The following is a 17,401-nucleotide window of genomic DNA, read 5'->3' on the forward strand; positions in this document are numbered from 1 at the left end:
CAGCTGCAACACGGCGGGACAATTAGGATTATCTTGATCCTGATAGTCCTGGTCTGCTACAGACGCTCCAGTCTCAACACCTGCTGACCTGCAAAGTTTTATCTTCCTCCGGCTCCAAATCGGCCAGCACAACCTGAAGCGGGACATCCGGCCGCTCCTCATGGCCCTGAGTGGGCGGGACTCCCGTTTCCGGACCAGCGCTTTGGCTCTGGTTGGACTGCTGGTCCTCTAGCACAGCCTCGTCCACACTGCAGGACAGAGAGGTGGAGGGAAGAAACGGGAAGCACAAGGACAAAGATCAGCGAGAATCAAAATTTAGGGAAGGCAACGAGACTCCGACATGCCCAAAATATGAAAGTTCAGAGAAAGCATCAACAGTCTCTGGGAGCGAGCAGGCAAAACAATGGAAAAGGGAACAATGCAAAATAAATAAAACCAACAGATCAATAAATCAAATCAAAAGCGAAGGCGGCAAGTGGAGAGCGGTCGGCAGCTGAGCACAGCAGAGAGGTTAGCTGGAGACTGGGTTACCTGTCTCTGTGCTTTGATTGGCCCCTGGGTTGATGTTGGGTTTTTTGTTTTTTGTTTTTTTCGGGACGGGGGGGGGGGAAACTCACCTGAGCAAAGGGCTGCCAAAGGGGGGGTTTTCACAAGTTGCCAGTTTGGGGGGCATGAGCCCACACTCTGAGTCAGAGTGCTCATCACAGACAAAGTTGTCTAGGGGCAGTTCACCTGCTGCCGTGGCAACCTGCGCTGGACTGAGGGGAAAGAGAGGACACGGTGTTTACCACACCTCCGCAGACTGGGGAGGCCAGAGAGGAGAGGAGGAGACAATAGCAGCAGGAGGAGGAGTAGGAGGAGAAGGTGCCGATCACTGGCTGACGCGAACGTCTAAAACTGTCCTGACGTCGACGAGGAAGAAAAGGGGGCATATAAGCCGATGATGCCGCTGAGTCAGCAGATGTCTTCTTCGGTGAAAGGATGGACCAACAATCGTTCCAGTCGAGGTTCCGAGTCCACACACAAAATCTTCCTCGACGTCCATGAGTAGCGTCTCTTACAAGTCCGTTTGACAAAAGTTCAGTTAAAAACGGTGATTCTTCACAAATGTCCTCCTCTTTTGACATTTGTTCCCTTGAGACTATTTGTAGTTTTTGCTGGCATCATCAAAATTGTAAAAACAAATATAAATAAAAATGCAACACAATATAAAATAAATGAAAGAATGAAAGAAAAATAACTCAAGGGAAATGTGTGGGCACAGGAGAAGTCAAGTTTTCATGCAGCGAAGTGGGTCAAACACTGAAACACCACTGAAATCTTTCTACCGATCTGAGACGAGGATGTTGGCTCACAGGTGTGAGACGCAGCCAAGTGCAAAGTCAAACGCGTGTTTGGTGATCGGAAGGGTGATCTTACCCGGTGTGGGCGTGGCCGTCAGTCCCGGAGGTAGGCGCGGTCTTGACTTCGTGCGGCGATGCAGCCGCGGCCGACTGCAGCTCCGGCCTCGGCTGTGCTTCCGGGGCGTCCCCGAAGAGCTCCGCTGGGGGCGGCTCATGTCCGGACACTTGGTCCTGTGCAGGGAGCGACTCCGAAGTGGAGAGGACAGGGGCGTCCTGCTTGTGGAACTGGGAATCGGCCTGCGGATCCACTGGCTCAGGGACTGTTGGTTCACTATCAGACTCTCGGTCAGGCTTGGTCTCCGTCGTCTCAGCTACCTGGGGATTCACAGTCTGGGGGGGAAGCAGGGGAACTTTATCAGCTGACAGAGAGAAGTGAATTTTGCAAGGATCCACGTCTCATTGATATTCACAGTATTCAAAGTCTTCCTCATGTCTGGATTTGAACTGAGGGAGTTTGCAAACTATGTAATAAAAAATGATTCATTTAATGCGTAACAGTTCAAACTAATTGCAAAACGTGCCGACAAGATTAGATACCCGACAATGGCTCATTTATTTTCCCCCCGAAAAAAATAGCAAAACATAGCAAATTAACACTTTCAGTCAAGAGTTCACTTGCGTTTATTGATTTTTTTTTTTCCTTTTCAGAATAAAAAAATGTGAATTTCTCTTATAACAGAAGTTAGACAGACAGACAAAAGAACAGCTTCTTCCCTTGTGCAGTCAGATCTATTAATACAACAAGACACTGGCACTTCCACCCCACAAACACTTCACACTCCTGTCACCATGCTGCATCTGTATCTATGCACGGGTATGTACGAACATATCTGTAATTTAACTCCCTCACCACTGATAATAATTACAGTGCAATATCCCCATGTGCAATACGACAGCGACCAATTCACGGTGCACAGCTCTTTTATTATTATTTATTTATTGTGTTACTTTTGCAGTGTTGTAGTATCCCTTGTGTATACTCGCCCTCCCTTTGCTCTTATGACACCTGATGCTTTTTATACTTATACTTGTTTGTTTTTTTGACTGCACCTTCGCAGCCTGTCTTCTTATTTTTGTTGTACAGGGAACTGTATAATGGCAATAAAAGCTTTGAATCATGAATCTACTGCGCGCCGTTACCTGTTCTTGGTGCGTGTCCTGTGTTTCTTGCTTCTCCAGCGCCGCCCTCTCCGCCTCTAGCCCCACGTCGTACGATGTTTGTGCCGGCCATTCTTCCAAAACCTTGCAAATAAAGAGTGAGTGAATAAGAGCGTGTGCAGCCGATCAAACGAGCCGTTCCTGCTCCTTCCCTCCCTAAAATAGGTTGTTGTGTTAAACTGCCTTGTTGCATCTCAGGCAGTGGAAGAAGGCATTCTGCTAGCAGACAAAGGCCCAACACAGACTGCCGGGCCTGCTAAACAGACCTGGCACGCCTCGCGTGCTGCTGGACTGCAAACAATAGTTCCCCTTCTTTTGCACGCTCACATGCATACCGACACATAAGCGCGCACGCACAAACACACACACAAACACACACACACGCACACAGGCACACAGGCTCCCTCAACTTTCATCATCATTCTCTTGAATAGCGGCGCGTCGCAGCTCAGAATCGGCGCTGCTGCACTATTTGCTGACTGACGCGAGCTGATCGGTCTCCAAAACAAATCAGTCATTCAGGCAGTCTGTAATTTATTGTAGATATTCATGCCTTAAAGCCAAATAAATAAGTTAGTAAATAAATTGAAAAACTAAAAATAACTATAGATACAACCTAAACAGGTCTTGAGGATCTCAGCTGATTAAATGCGTGATTTTGGAGAAACCCTGGACACACCTTGTGTTGTGTGGAGTCCGGCTCCTGCTCTTGCTCCTGACTGCCGTGGGTTCCGTCCCCGGCAGGCTGAGCTGGGCCAGCCGAGCTCTGCTCTGAACAATATACATCTTGACTAGGGTACCTGAAACACAAGCAGAACAGCGACATCAACTTTTTTTGGTCGACAGAATGTTCACCCAATCAGAATTCAAGTGTTTTAAGACTCCCCCTTGTAAAGTTTTTACAGGCTCTTTTCTATAAGATATGAGTGTTCCATCTGGCACCATGGGCTCATTCTTCCAATGGGGCAAGTTTTACGGGAATGACGCTTTTTATTTTTGTATTTTTTCCGCATACCCGCAGCCGTTTAAAGTGTCAGCTTAGATACCTCAGAAATGTTAAAGGCTACCAACCAAACAGAAACCGCAGGGGAAGCAGAAAAAGCACAGAGGCTCTGATCTGCAGGGTACTCCAGGCTACCAGGGGCTGACATTAAAAGAAGCCTGGAGCAAAGCACGGGTGAACCCATGTTACCTTGGCGAGACAAAGAGACTTCTGTGAAAATATGAGTAACCTCTTCCCCCCCCCCTCCCAAAAACAATATGGAGCTCAGGCTGCACAGCTGATGACAGACCGAGCTATGTACGTTGAAATGGAAAGAAGAACCGATACTGGACTGTGAAACAAGAAAAAGGAAGCACGAGAAGGAAAAAAAAAAGGGGGGGGGGTGAATATCAGAGGAAAGACGAGACGGAGATAAGCCAACACGCGGAAGGCTGACAGAGCCGGTTATCTGCTGGTTACTCCACCAGCAAAGTCAGAATGGAGCCAAGAGAGGGTGACGGAGCAGCGGCAGTCATGTCCTGACATGCGTCCTTCGCTGCTGCGATGCTAACGGGTTCTTTTTCAACTGCAAACCGTGAACTTTGGGGGTTGAGTCAGCAGCAGGCCATTGACAAACACTAGAAACGGACGCGTGTGCGCTAAACCATTTGTCAGGTCAGGTGGGAAACAGGGAAAAAAAAGATACACCTTTAAATTGTTGTTTATGCTGATATTATGAAGGGAATCCACACAGGCTGCTGCACATTTAGGGTTAGGGTTATTTTAAAGGCTGGCGGATGTTTTACAGGGACACTGTTGCAGGGAAAAATCCTGGAGAGAACAACACGTTGGGGTATCGGCGACATGAGGCACAAAAGCTCCGACACCAGCGGCCGTGTGACTGAAACCGGAGCGCTTCCCCCCGGCCGGTCAAATATCAACGTCAGGGGAGACAGCGGGACACATGGACCGTCATGTTAGCGCCCTGTCAGAGTGGCCGTCAGGAGGTGCGGAGGGAGGGAGGGGCGGGGGGCGACTCGGACGGCACGAATACTCATGATGGCAGTGGGGCGACCATCTGTGCAAGTCAGCGTCCTGTCAATCAGCCACTCTCCATCCCAGAGTGATTCCTTAGCACGGAAGGGTGAGGAGGCAGAGACTCAGAACTGAGAGCAGGAAATATAACTACTACATAATATACTACATAATAACATACAGTAAATCAATCCAAATTATTGTCTTTGAATACTTGCCAGCAATTTTTAGTGTTTGTGTGTGTTTCAAAAGGTTTGGTTGCATCAGAGACACACACAAAATTAAATTATAAGTGCAACTAAATTCTTGGAGTTCCTGCAAGGGACAAAGTCATCTTGCTGAAACATCCACTTCTGAGCTGCACGGAACAAGCGCAGCATGAGGGTAAATGTTGGTGACTGCACTAAAATAAACTGCACTTGGAAACTCAAGACTGATTCTTTGCGCAATACAGTACATCGCAAATTACTGAGCTGTCCAAAAACTTTTTTTTCCCCACCGCTGCATATAGGTGCTCACTGTTTGTAGGTTTCAGTTTCCATGGCAAAGTATCTCCTGCTCATTCATCCAAGGGACGCAGCTGTTTTTATTGTTTGTTTGTTTTTTACATTTGACACTAGTTCTGAAGCCCCAAGGATGCAAACCTGCGAGCGCTAAATGCTAAATCTGTTCACACCATAAAAGTTAAACATTCCCTTTAAGGCGCTGGGAGGAGCTACGGTGCAAATGAAGGAAACCTAAGAGTCGGGACTGGCGCGATGCTCGAAAGACGGATAGACCAGAAGCTAATATAGGCTGCAGACTAAACATAGCTCGCTGTAAGACCACATACGTTACAGAGGATGTCATGACGGCAGGGGTTGAGCAAGACGGCTGTCAAAGAAGTGAAACGCAGGCAGATACAGGGAGACATTGCACAACGAAGAAGTGCCGATTATTGAATTTTAACTGCAATATCAAATTCAGGAAAACTGTTCAATAAAGAAAAAACGAGAGGGGAATGCAGAGGTTGAGTGGCCACTGGTGTCAGCAGGCAAACAAACTGAGTCTTAGTTGCTACAATCTTGCACCAGATTGGGAAAAAGGCTACTTATTAACTTGGTGTTGACTTTTAAAACCTAGAAGGTTCAATTACTGAGTGCATGTGTAAGTGCTGGGAACTGGGACCACCAACTTCCAGCCCTCGATGACCAGAGTGAAGTCCAGCAACGGCCTATAGATTGACGGTGTGTATCGACACCGCAGTAGAAAGGCGGACCTGAACACAGAACCGGAGGTGCTGAGAGCAGCAGCTTGTTGAGATGCAGGCCAAACACTAAAAGTCTGCTTTGCATTAAAAAAAAATTGCATCTATGAAGCCAAAGTATTTGGAACGCCAAGGTTGGCGTCTTACCGCGGATGCCACAAACTCTTTGCATAATTGGACAGGTTTCTTCAGGAGTCTGTCATGCTGTGGTCGGATCTGAATAATGTCTGACATTGACTTCTACCAAGGCCTAGAAAAGAAATCTTGGCCATGTCCTCGGATCTTCTCTTGCATTTCTTTTCACAAACAAATTCAGACAAAGATAAAACTGGAAGATCAAACTCTCGGACCGGGGCAAACATTCAAGAGGACACATGCAAACCTCACGGACTTCCGTCATGTGACTCAGTGAATCAATGTTGAACTAGAGCCTGACAAATATTGAAGTGTCACCCAAAAAGCGAGAAGAGGAATTCACAGGCACGCCACTTGTAGTCAAACAAGTGATCCTGATATTGATATCCTCCCAAACCCGGAGCGATAAAGTATTGACTGATGATCCAAGATGCAAGAAAACGTGTTTGAATTTCAGGTGGTTTGTACAAAAGAAAGAGGTGGAACTTCTGACAAAGACAAAGAGAGAGACACCTGGACGACTACAGCTGAGTGCTGCAGGTATGTCAAGCACTGGCGGAGTGCCAACGACTAGTTAACGAGGGAAGAGCCTGAAGCAATTCCAGTGAGTCAGCAGCCTCCAAACATACTTACAGTCCATGTTCCAGGGGACTTTTCCATTTGCTTTTCAAGGTAACATTGAATCAGCCATTCCACGGAAGCAAAAAAGGAACTTATTGACTTAAACTAAAAGGTGCAAATTTGCCTTTGCAACCATCATCTAACTGCATTTGTCTCTTCCCTGGAAGAAGTGAGTCCATCACTGACTGTGTTTCTTCTTCTCGCTGCCAACAACAACTCCAGAGATCGACAGCCACCACATTATCTTCATAGCAAGTAGAACCAAAGGGATTTTTAATCATTCTTTTGACTTGTAACATGAAGATTGGTACCCCTCACATTGACCCAGATTGTTACACTGACTGGACTACATAGTTTAAGTTGCCTGCCAGGTAATCTCGGAAAGAAAAACCCAGAAAGAAACAGCATTTTCAAAAGAGTTTTATTAAACTCAGGCTACAACTCTAAGTAAAGGCAGCTTTGCACAAAGGAACGCAGACACGCTGGCCACAAATTCCTGATGCATCATGTCTGCTGGGTCAGAAGAGCCAAATCCTATTTCCTGTTGGCTTTAATACCCATTCAGGACCGTGCCAGCCAACTGGGTTGACACAAGGCAGATAACAGCGCAGAGACAACAGACTAGGTGATCCATCAGCCAGAGGAGACTGTAATCAACTGACATGCGACTGACCCAACAGACAAGCAAAGTTGAGTGCCGAGCTTTCACTCTGGATGGATTTCTGCCCGGCGACTCAACACTTTCCAGTCAAGTTGCCAAGCTGTGTCCTGCTGCCTGACCTGCTATAGCATGAGACTGCAACTAACCACTGTATAGGCTGAGCCGTGGCACATTAATCTTTGCATTTCCCTTTCACGGCCTAAATGTCAGAACAGCTGCTTAATGCGCACGCAAGCTCAGTGCAACAGCATCTGAGATGAGATGTACTTTATCTTTCACCCTTTTAAAAATTATTTGGAAGGACTTCTTTGTCTCTGTCACTATGTCGACAAAAAAAAAAGAGTGGCAAATCAGACCAAGTCACAAACACACAAAACACAGCTTTGGGGTAAATGTACTTCATTATAGTTCAAAATGTCAGTGATGAGAGCTGTGAGTGTGATGTTAGAAGAGAATCTTGTGATGTTTTCAGTCGAGATATCTGGCAAGAGGTACAATCAATGGACTGTGACCGGCCCAAGCAGCTTGATAGTTGACTCAGTTTGAGACGGAGTCTGAGCTTGAATCTTGACGGGCGTCTTCTGACACAGCAACAATCTCCATATTGAAAGTGTGCAAGTAGAACCACGGTGTTTACGGTCATATCATTGGCCGAGGAGCTACGGGGCAGAGAGAGCTGAGAGAGAACTCATCCAAGAGGGCAGAGATGGATTGTGGGGCAGGAACACGCACCAGTGCCTCACTACTGAAAGTAGGCCAGTACATCTGCCAGACAGACACACATACACACACGCACACACACAAAAACCCTGCTATTGCTGCTTTGACGGAGACAAAAAAAATGGGGGCAGGAAACAAAAACCTTGAAGAGGTTTCGAGCATATTTGCCTGAGTCCTGTTGATTCCTTCCACAGATAAGTTTTTATACAGTCAAGTTTACAGTGACTGAACTGAGAACGATAAACCCGGTCACGGTGGCGTTAGTGAGTGGAACTAACACCTGGACTGGATGAGAGCCCCTTCGTGACGTTGCAAAGCGCTGACCCTTGACCGATGACTTTTCTTTCAACCCACGCACTTTCTACCATGACTAGTGGCAGGTCCATTTGAATGCTTGTACAAATGCAAATAGCACCTAGTAAAAACACACTTGTCATGTCACATAGACATGTGCAGTGCACCCTCCAGATGTTTTGCTGTAAGTTAGACTTGTGCTTTTTGCACAGCTTGAACCCACCCACACACATACATGCTGGCAGGCATCTCAGCGGGGGGCCAGTCAGAGATACGTTCTCATTTTCTATTTGGCTGCTGCAGACGACAGAGCGCAAAGCTGACTTAGCATTACAGCTCTAGTTGCTAATCTTCTTCTGCATGCAGTGACTAAAGGTCCTGTAACTGCCTAATGGGGTCAAAGTGGTTGGCTTATATCCCCTCACGGTGCTGTAATGTATGCTGACTTGTTGCCTATGCTGCCAAAGGAATGCAGGCCAGAGAGTGCAACTTGAATGTAACTCTTACTGTAACGAGTGAAAAAGTAAGGAGCCAGTCGTCAAAAACTTCTTTCAATTCTGTCCTGTATTATTGGGGCGAATTCTATTAAGAGTCAATATAGCTGAGTCACAATGTCAGAGAGAACGTAAACGCTAAATGTTTCTACATTTTAAGCAGATAAATTTAAAGAGCATTTTTTTTTCATCGTAAAAGTGTCACTCACTATGTAAACAAAAGGACATTTCTTGGCTGGGGACTTGGCTGGCGCCTTCGATAACTCTTTCAGACGTCCCTTTAAAGAAAACACCTAATAGTCTATAATTTGATGCGTGCCGAGTCCATATTAACTCCACATGGTCTGACGTAAAAGAATAGTTACATAAAGAAGGGACTTTTTTCTTAAAATCAAATGATGAGGGTTTTCCTTATATTTGACTTACTCTCAGCCGTAACTTGGAGCAATAGTATACACACCTGGAGGAAGATTCCTCCCTTGTTAAACATAAAAAACATACTATTCTTGTTAAGAAGTTGTGCAAATAAGCCCAGTGGCTCAGGCCAGGAAGAACCGACTCTGACTCTAATCATAAAACTTGAGATAAACAATTAAATCAAACACTTAAGGTCACTTATTGTCATAAAAAGGCCTAATATAATCGGCGCTGAGTCAGTCTGTTTGTAACCCTTATTAAAAAAGGTCCCTACTTTGACAACACCGACACTGTAAAATGCTAATCCTTCAACGTTGACACGGGAGCTTTTCTACTGGCCCTGACGTGAATGTGGAGACACACCTCTGTTTGGACACCTCTAACCTCCTGTGTGAGTTGGAAAAGTCACCTGGTGGAGAAAGACTGTTTGTTCACTAGCAAGGCACTTTCCAGGGATTGGCATGCTGATATCTCAAATTACTGCACTTATTTTTCTCTAGAACTGCCGCATGCTTTTGAGACATATTTAAAAATACGAGTTCAAAGCCATTGGGCTACACAATTCATATTATATGACATATGTTGCAAGAATTTACACTATAGCTGAATAGATTTTAGAATGTAGGTTTTGATTGCATATCATAAAAGAAAATACTAGAATAATAATGAAAAACAGAAATATGACAAAAGATGTGGTTTCTGTAAAAGTTGAAAAACACAATGGAGAATATTAATCGAATAACAAATGCTTCACTGTTACAGTGCGGGGAAGCTGTGAAGCAGCAGCAGTTTGCCCAGTCAGACGGTGGGGGGATCAGGAGGCTTTGGGAACTGGACATCAGGAACATCAAACGAGAACAATGGAACTGAGGGGACGCAGTCATGTGACATAATGTAATTTGATAGGAGAAGCAACTTTGCCTGTGGGGGGGGGGGCGGCACCGGGTGGGTGTACACGCAAGCAATACGTGCACAAAAAATAAAAAAAATAAAAAGCAGCGAAACCTCATCAGGAATTCCACACGAGAACATTGTGTCCACTGCGTTTGTGCAACCTATATTACAGTGTAGTGTGTGTGTGTGTGTGTGTGTGTGTGGGGGGGGGGGGGGGGGGGGGGGACCTTGGAGAACAAAACAATGGAAACTCATGTGAAAGCTGTTTGGCTTTAAACCATTGAGCACGCTTGCTGCAGGGAAACCAACACATCTGAATTAAAAAATGAAAAATACATTAGGTCTTATACCCAAATGGTTTGCATCCTCAAACCACACAATACTTAAATTCATCACACTGACGGGATCCCAAATTTGGGGTCAACAAATGACACGAAAAGTAGTTTTAATGGCATTTGAAGGTCACTCTGGTTTGCCCTGAGCTCAAGAAACACGTCTCACCAGCTCCGGTACACAATGTTCTTTCGTTGCCCTGCGAGTCGCGATGACAGAGCATCCTTGGCTCCCAACCCCCCAACCCCACTCGACAGTCAAAGAGCAGGCGGCCACTCGCATGTGCAGCACATGCTAGTAAACCTTCGAAAATAGTGAGAGAGGGAAGGTCGGGCGGCCGGCGCTGCTCGCACTACAAGCACAACCAGTCAGTAGCTGCAAAAAAAGGAAAGAAAAAAAAAAGGCAAACAGTGACAAGCTGGGCCACAGAGGGGGGGAGGGAAGGTGAAGGGAGATGGAAAAACAGTTTCTGCACGGAGAGAAACAACACACATGCAACCCCTGAGCTGACAAAAGTCCACCTATCAGGAAAGTCCTGCTGTAGAGCAACAATGTCAGGAGAAAGAAAAATGAAAAATATTTTTCACAGCCCAATGCACAGAAACCTCGGCCTCGCAAACCATTTAAATAATCAGTTACAAATGTAACTGAGAAATAATCATTTACAATGTTTATTTAAGTGCAGCCAAGTGCAATCAATTACACAAAATGCCACTGATTATATAACATATGGCACAATCAGGTGTCGTCTTTCTTATTTTTGTTTCTACCGTTTCCTCTTTTCACACAGGCAAACAGTCTTTCAGGCCTCCACTTTGTTGACCTCACAGTCTCCACCCGGGGAATGCTGCTCGGTGGCGGCGAGGCAACAGTGACATTTTCACTCCCACCAGAGCCCAAGGCGGCTACTGCTGCTGCTGCTGCTGTTGCTGCTGCTGTTGCTGCTGCTGTTGCTGCCTTTGTTCCACTCTGAGTGCAGGCCGCGCACGTCGTTCCGAGAAAACACTTGAGGAAGCAGCAGGGGGTTCTGCCGAGCAAAGCGGGCCACATGGAATCTTTTCACATTTGCTTTTTGGATGGGAAATAATAACAGGACACCTAGTAGGGGCAGACCCTATAGTCAGTTCAGATTTCAACCCACAATCATAACCGTGTCATCGTTGAATTTAATGAAAATCCTCCTGCACGCTATCAGCCGAGTCCAAATGAATGAGAACCAAAAGCCTCGTGTCCCACTGATGATTAACAGAATCCTACAGCCTCTCGCTGACTCCTACGTCTCACCGGTCCTCCTCGGCAGCGGTAGCATCAAGTATTAGCATACAGAGCCTTGAGGGGCCGGATACAGACAGGAAAGATGGCAGCCAAGCATCTCTGGAAAAAGCTGCCAGCTCGCCGTGCCAAACTCGGACCGCCACCAATCCCAATGACAAAAGCTGTGTTTCCATTACCCCTAGAATTGAGCACAGCCTAAATATCGCAATAAAAAAATAGTAATGGAAACACATAAACTTTGAAAAATCTCTCAGATATCGCTGAAAGATTTTGACACTCTCATGAGGTATTTCAGATGTATAGATATAGAGGCATATCACAAAAGTGTCATGGAAATACTTTTGCATTTACACGTCACCAGACGTGACGTATGGGGGTCGCGTGACAAGTTCACCTCAAGTGAAAATGGCACGTTATGTTTGGACGGAGGAGACAGAATACTTTTGTACAAGTAATTTAAGAGAAAAATATAACAACCATTCTTGACGACAAACAAACGTAAACAAACAAAAGCTAATTCTCCTAAGATCTCGTCCCACAAGATTTTACGATATTACGGCTTACGCACTTCACACCATTAAATGGTGCAAATCGCAATTGTACTCTGTCGAAATTTTAGAAATATCGCTTTTATTTTGCGAGAAAAAAAAAACTGCAATGGAAACACAGCTAAAGACATCAAATAAAAAACCTGTCTACCTGTTATGGGTACCACTGTTACCAATAAAAGGGAGAACTACAAGCTACAAAACTCCTGTGGATTCATCCTCATGCCTCAGTCTCACAGATGGAAGGAATCTGATGTAAGGAATGTTAATACGAACCATCTAGACTAGAGAGCCTAGTTGGTGAGGCAGCAGTTAACTTTGACAATTGTGTGACCAGTGACAAATTTACTTAATTTCCATGCTAATGAAGGGTATAAATATAAGCAAAAAGGACGCAATGCTGCATCAAACTTACTTTGGCTAAGCTTTGCGTGTTCAACTAAAACTGCTCCCGTTTTGTATTTTATCAGTTAGTCACTGACGAAGTAATCAGCTGCATGAGAAACTCAACACGTTCATCCTTTTTTGACAAGAGATTCGTTATCTAGTCGTCTTAGATTAAAGAGTGATTTCTAGAAACTGACCCAGGCCTGATTCAGAGATAAGCCTTATTTGAATTGATCTTTTTAAACTGTTGCAAAACCTGGCCAGGGCCAGAAACTGTCAAGAATGAAGACAGTCAAGACTTTTTACTGACTGCGGGTTTAAAGAAACTGACATTATTGGAAACTCACGTCCCAAATATCTATCAAAAAGGTCCAGTATTAGCTGGTACAGCTTTTTAGAAAGTGTGCATCAAGTCACACAAACAAAAAAACAATAAAACAAACTGCAGGATGATGAAATATTCTTCAGTAGCTAAATGGTTTGTGCCATTAGTTGCAGTCGTAACTCTAAATGACAGCAAAACAAATTATATAATGTAAATGACAGAGCGTCACATGACTGGCCAGCGTGTCCCTCTACTGTTTCACTTGGGTTGGACTGCTCGCTGATGTCATCAATCAAACAAATGCTGTAATCGCAGTTAAGATGGGTGGAAACACACATACAGGATGACTGGACAGCCGGTCAGGCCAACACCACAAAAACACAAACACACAAAAGAAAGGAGTCAATAAGAAAATGCATCCGTGTGTTGCGTCAACACGCGGGCTGCAAACCAGCTGGGGGCGATGCGGTATGACATCACAGTGAAATTTACGAGGCAGCAGTCAAATGGCACAAATAGCTGAGATGTGCTGAGCATCCAGACAAGTGAGCTGCCTGGCCGAGTCCCAGGAATTTATCACCTTTCGTTTTACCTTCGAGCCGTCCGTTTATCCGCACAAAAAAAAAAAAACAACAAAAAAAACCATCATACATAGAGCCTCCTGTTTCTCCCTGTGTTCAGGGCTCTGGCAGGAAACGCTCAGCGGCACGGCCGGTAACAATGGGCCCTCTGGCCACCAGCACACATGGGCAACACAAGAAGACTCAAGTTATGCAATAACTGGCCCCCCGAAAAGGAGAAGTTTTACGACGCAGGAAGAACACAGAGCTCTTTTCATGTGGAGGTGTCCTCTAACTAGGCTCACGTTGCTTTACGCAAGTCAGGGAGGAGAACACACACACACACACACACACACACACACACACACACACACACACACACACACACACACACACACACACACACACACACACACACACACACACACACACACACACACACACACGGGGGAATATTTTTAGGCCTCGGCGTGTTCACGCTACCTTCGCAACACTCAAAAATGTGCGAGTGCCGAAGGGACACCTTAAATCATGTGACGTTTGCTTCATTCTATTCACTTTAACAGTTAAACCTAAACGCTCTGAAAATGTAATGAAAGTCTAATCGCCTTCTGTCTGTGACCTGGGGAAAGAAAACTGGACGGACAGACTAAACTCTATTGGGCCAAATCAAAATGATGGCTTGGGTCAAAACTTCTTTCAGGTATCACGTAAACCAAGGATGCATTTCAAAGTTGGAAAAAAAACATTCTAAATTATTGAAATACACATTAAAAATATACAACAACAAAAAAGAGCTGAGTTTGACCAGTGCAATCCCACATAAATGTGATGCTTCTCATGGAATGGATGATAAACGAAGTCTAATATCAGATCCCAAGGTGGTCAATTGGCTGCAGAATTATCTCTTAGGTGCTAATCACGTTACATAATAATAATCTTCAATGGCTGCACAGCTAATAAGCCTATAACACAGGACAGAGCGATGATGATGCACAGCAGAAACACAAAGTTAACAGAATAACATTACAATAAACAACTGAAAAAAACAAACTGCTGTCAGCTGTTTCTCAATTTCAGCAACACACCATAAGGTCTACAGCAGGATACCAAACAATAAACGGGTAAGAAGACATTGCATGTCGCCTATGTCCCGGCACTGCACTTAAATCCTTAGATTGGCATTAAAATATATGCTGGCGTGTGAAGCTTATCATTACCGACAATCAACCCGCCAGGTAATGTGCACCCTCACACAAATGCATTTAAGTTGCCTTGCAAACAATTTCCAGCAGAAATGCTGCGTGCACCCAGTTAAGTGGTAGAGGCTGGCAACGTGCTTTGACGCAGCGGTGCAATATATGCAGAACACAATTCTGCTGTGTCTCTCCGCGCGGAGCGCCTCAGCGGTTTAATGCTGAGTAGCTAGAGCAGCCTCACAGTAAACAACTGAGGGCACGACTTGACATTTCAAGCCGCACAGGGTTGTGCCGAGTATGTACTGAGAGGTGGTTCACATGGGCCCCTCCCACACTTTCTTGCCGTCGGCTCTCAAACGCGAAGCTGCTTTCCGCCTCAAAGTTGGGCTCCGTACGACGGCTACAGGGAGTGTGCTCCCTGCCAGAGTTACCCTGCCCTCCCGGGACGTGCGAGAGTTTGCACAGAGGAGCGAGACGCCGAAAGCAGAGCGCTAAAAGGGTTTGCATTAATAATGTAGCCGTGTGAGCATGTAGATGCACGGTCGGCAGCTAGTTGAGGGGAGAGGAGGGAGGTGCTAAGGTGCACTGAGGAATTAATGGTAACCATGCAAGGCTGTGATCAAATCTTTCAAGTAGAAAAAAAGTCCTGTTCAATAAATCTTTCATTTTATATAACCTAAGTTGTTTCTTGAATTCAAACTACACTATTATACAGATGTGTTGAGCCCACAGCAGTTTTACTGGCCATTAGAAGGCAGACAGCAGTAACCTGCTGCTGTGCTTTCCTTCAGATTTGTTTTTCTTCACCCTCTAGGAATTGAAACATGGACCAAGGAAGAAATTAAACATAATTTTCTTTCTATATGAAGTATCTGAAACTCACCAGACCAGTTTCAACCGAAAAACATGATTGCATCCAATACAGGCTGCAAGGCTGCATGCGTGGGACACTTTACTCATTGATGCAGGCATTACATAAGGCTCATCCTTGTCATGCTCAATAAAACATTAGCACTATGATTAACTACATGGAAACAGGAGAGGTAAACACAAGAATCTATTATAAAGATCCGGTGTAGAGTGTGAATAAAATATACATCATATGATGCATTGTTCTGTGTTGTAGGCCGCATAGAGAGAAGAAGGCTACAGGCCGTCTAGCCATTAAGGCTCCAGATGTATCATGGATTTGTTTTATCCTATTATCCACTTTATCCTACTGGCTCTGCAGGGCATGAATTAGGAAATAGTCAACCCTCTAAATGTAATGGAAAGTGAGAGTGAATCCTCTTTTGCAAATATAACAAAATAAAATGAAAGATGGTGGATGATGAAAAACAGCCTGCATGGCAAACACTGAGAGCTGGCAGGAGGCACCAGTCTAGGTAAGGATGGCATGTTACTTGGCCGGCCAGTTAATCCCATTTCAGAAACCCGATTTATTATTGTTGTTGTTGTTCTTGCCGTCACCTGCTTAGAGCGGCTGAGACTTCACAAAAATGCATGAGGTTGTGCTAATCAACCAGATATCCAGATGAACGTGCAATGCCATTTAGTTCACACACGTGCACCAAAAGCTTTACTTGAAGTGCGGAATTTATTTATATACACTGGTGCGTACGTTCCTAGGGAAAACGATGTTTGACCAAACATTTTACAACGCGTTTACATACCACGGCCGCTGAGGGGAGTGGGGGGGGGATAACGGAAAGGCATTGAGAAAAATGTGCATCTCTGTCATCAATGACTGTCACTTGACGTTCACGGTCAATACTATTCGCTACTTGGAGAGTCGTGGGTTGCTTGTTTATCATAGCTAGCGGTAGCCGCTACTCAACAGCTGGCTAGCCAACACACTGACCTACTTAAAGCTTAAACCCGCCAAAACAGAAAACTTTATTGGCAGTTTTAAACAGCAGACTATCAGCTATCACAATTATGCTCCTTTGTGGGTTAAAATAGCGCGGCGAACCGACCGCCGTCACGCTTCATATCTGATCATCCATGATGTTAGCCGTGTGCGGGGATTACATGCCGCCGCTGCACATCAAAGACCCGACAGCGGCGGATATTTTACCTTGGCTCATCGATGCGATGACTAACACGGTCGACAGTAGACGTGGCTTGGCTACTGATTATTGAATTGACGGGTGGTCATTCGTGTGAGAGGGTAAAGCTGTCGGGCGAGGCTTACCAGCACAGGAGAGCTACGATGAGGCACACCAACAAAACACGCAGCCTCTTCATTATCTTCCCGCGGGGACCAACATCCTCGCTCTTTTGTTTGGTTCTTCCAATTTCTCACGGCTACACAACACCCCGAGTTACCTTGTTTTTATGGTTATGATAGAACAAAAAATAGGCAGTCTATTTGAAAATAAACTGACAAATAGCCGACTCTTGGTGTGTGCTAATGTTCAATGAGTGGACCTGTCGTCCAACTCAATGTCAGTTCGCACAGGCAACTGCTGCTGACGGCTAGCTGACTCCGTGTAAATTCAGCCCCCTTTCGACATAGGACCAATCGAATGCTACCTTAGAATCTTTAACCAATCAAAGGAAAAGGAAGGAAGCTCGTTTGTGACGCGAAACCCCGCCTCCCCATAGAGGAGAATGAGAGACTGAGAAGCAATGATGTGGAATATGACGGCTGGATGCCCTACCTGACTCTACAGAAGCAAAACACAAAAAGTTCAACGTGTTTCTAGTTGTTG

General features: G+C 45.3%; 1 protein-coding gene across 2 annotated transcripts; it reads right to left on the reverse strand.

The window, feature by feature from the left end:
• Window positions 1–58: 58 nt before the first annotated feature.
• On the reverse strand, window positions 59–17,174 carry LOC142897160 (uncharacterized). Of its 2 annotated transcripts, XM_076039273.1 has the most exons (6): window positions 16,882–17,174; window positions 3,241–3,361; window positions 2,544–2,645; window positions 1,420–1,733; window positions 618–758; window positions 59–248 (listed from the first exon to the last, which is right to left on the reverse strand). In XM_076039273.1, the coding sequence occupies exons 1-6, from the start codon at window positions 16,932–16,934 to the stop codon at window positions 74–76; spliced, it is 906 nt and encodes a 301-aa protein (XP_075895388.1). In that variant the 5' UTR covers window positions 16,935–17,174; the 3' UTR covers window positions 59–73. The 2 variants fall into 2 exon arrangements, with proteins under 2 accessions (XP_075895388.1, XP_075895390.1); XM_076039275.1 differs by lacking the exon at window positions 618–758 and having other exon boundaries at window positions 16,882–17,172.
• Between the last annotated feature and the right edge of the window lie 227 nt (window positions 17,175–17,401).

The sequence above is a fragment of the Nelusetta ayraudi genome, unplaced genomic scaffold, assembly GCF_046127955.1.
Source record: "Nelusetta ayraudi isolate G7.1 ecotype Tasmania unplaced genomic scaffold, CSIRO-AGI_Nayr_v1 ptg000059l, whole genome shotgun sequence".
NCBI lineage: Eukaryota > Metazoa > Chordata > Actinopteri > Tetraodontiformes > Monacanthidae > Nelusetta > Nelusetta ayraudi.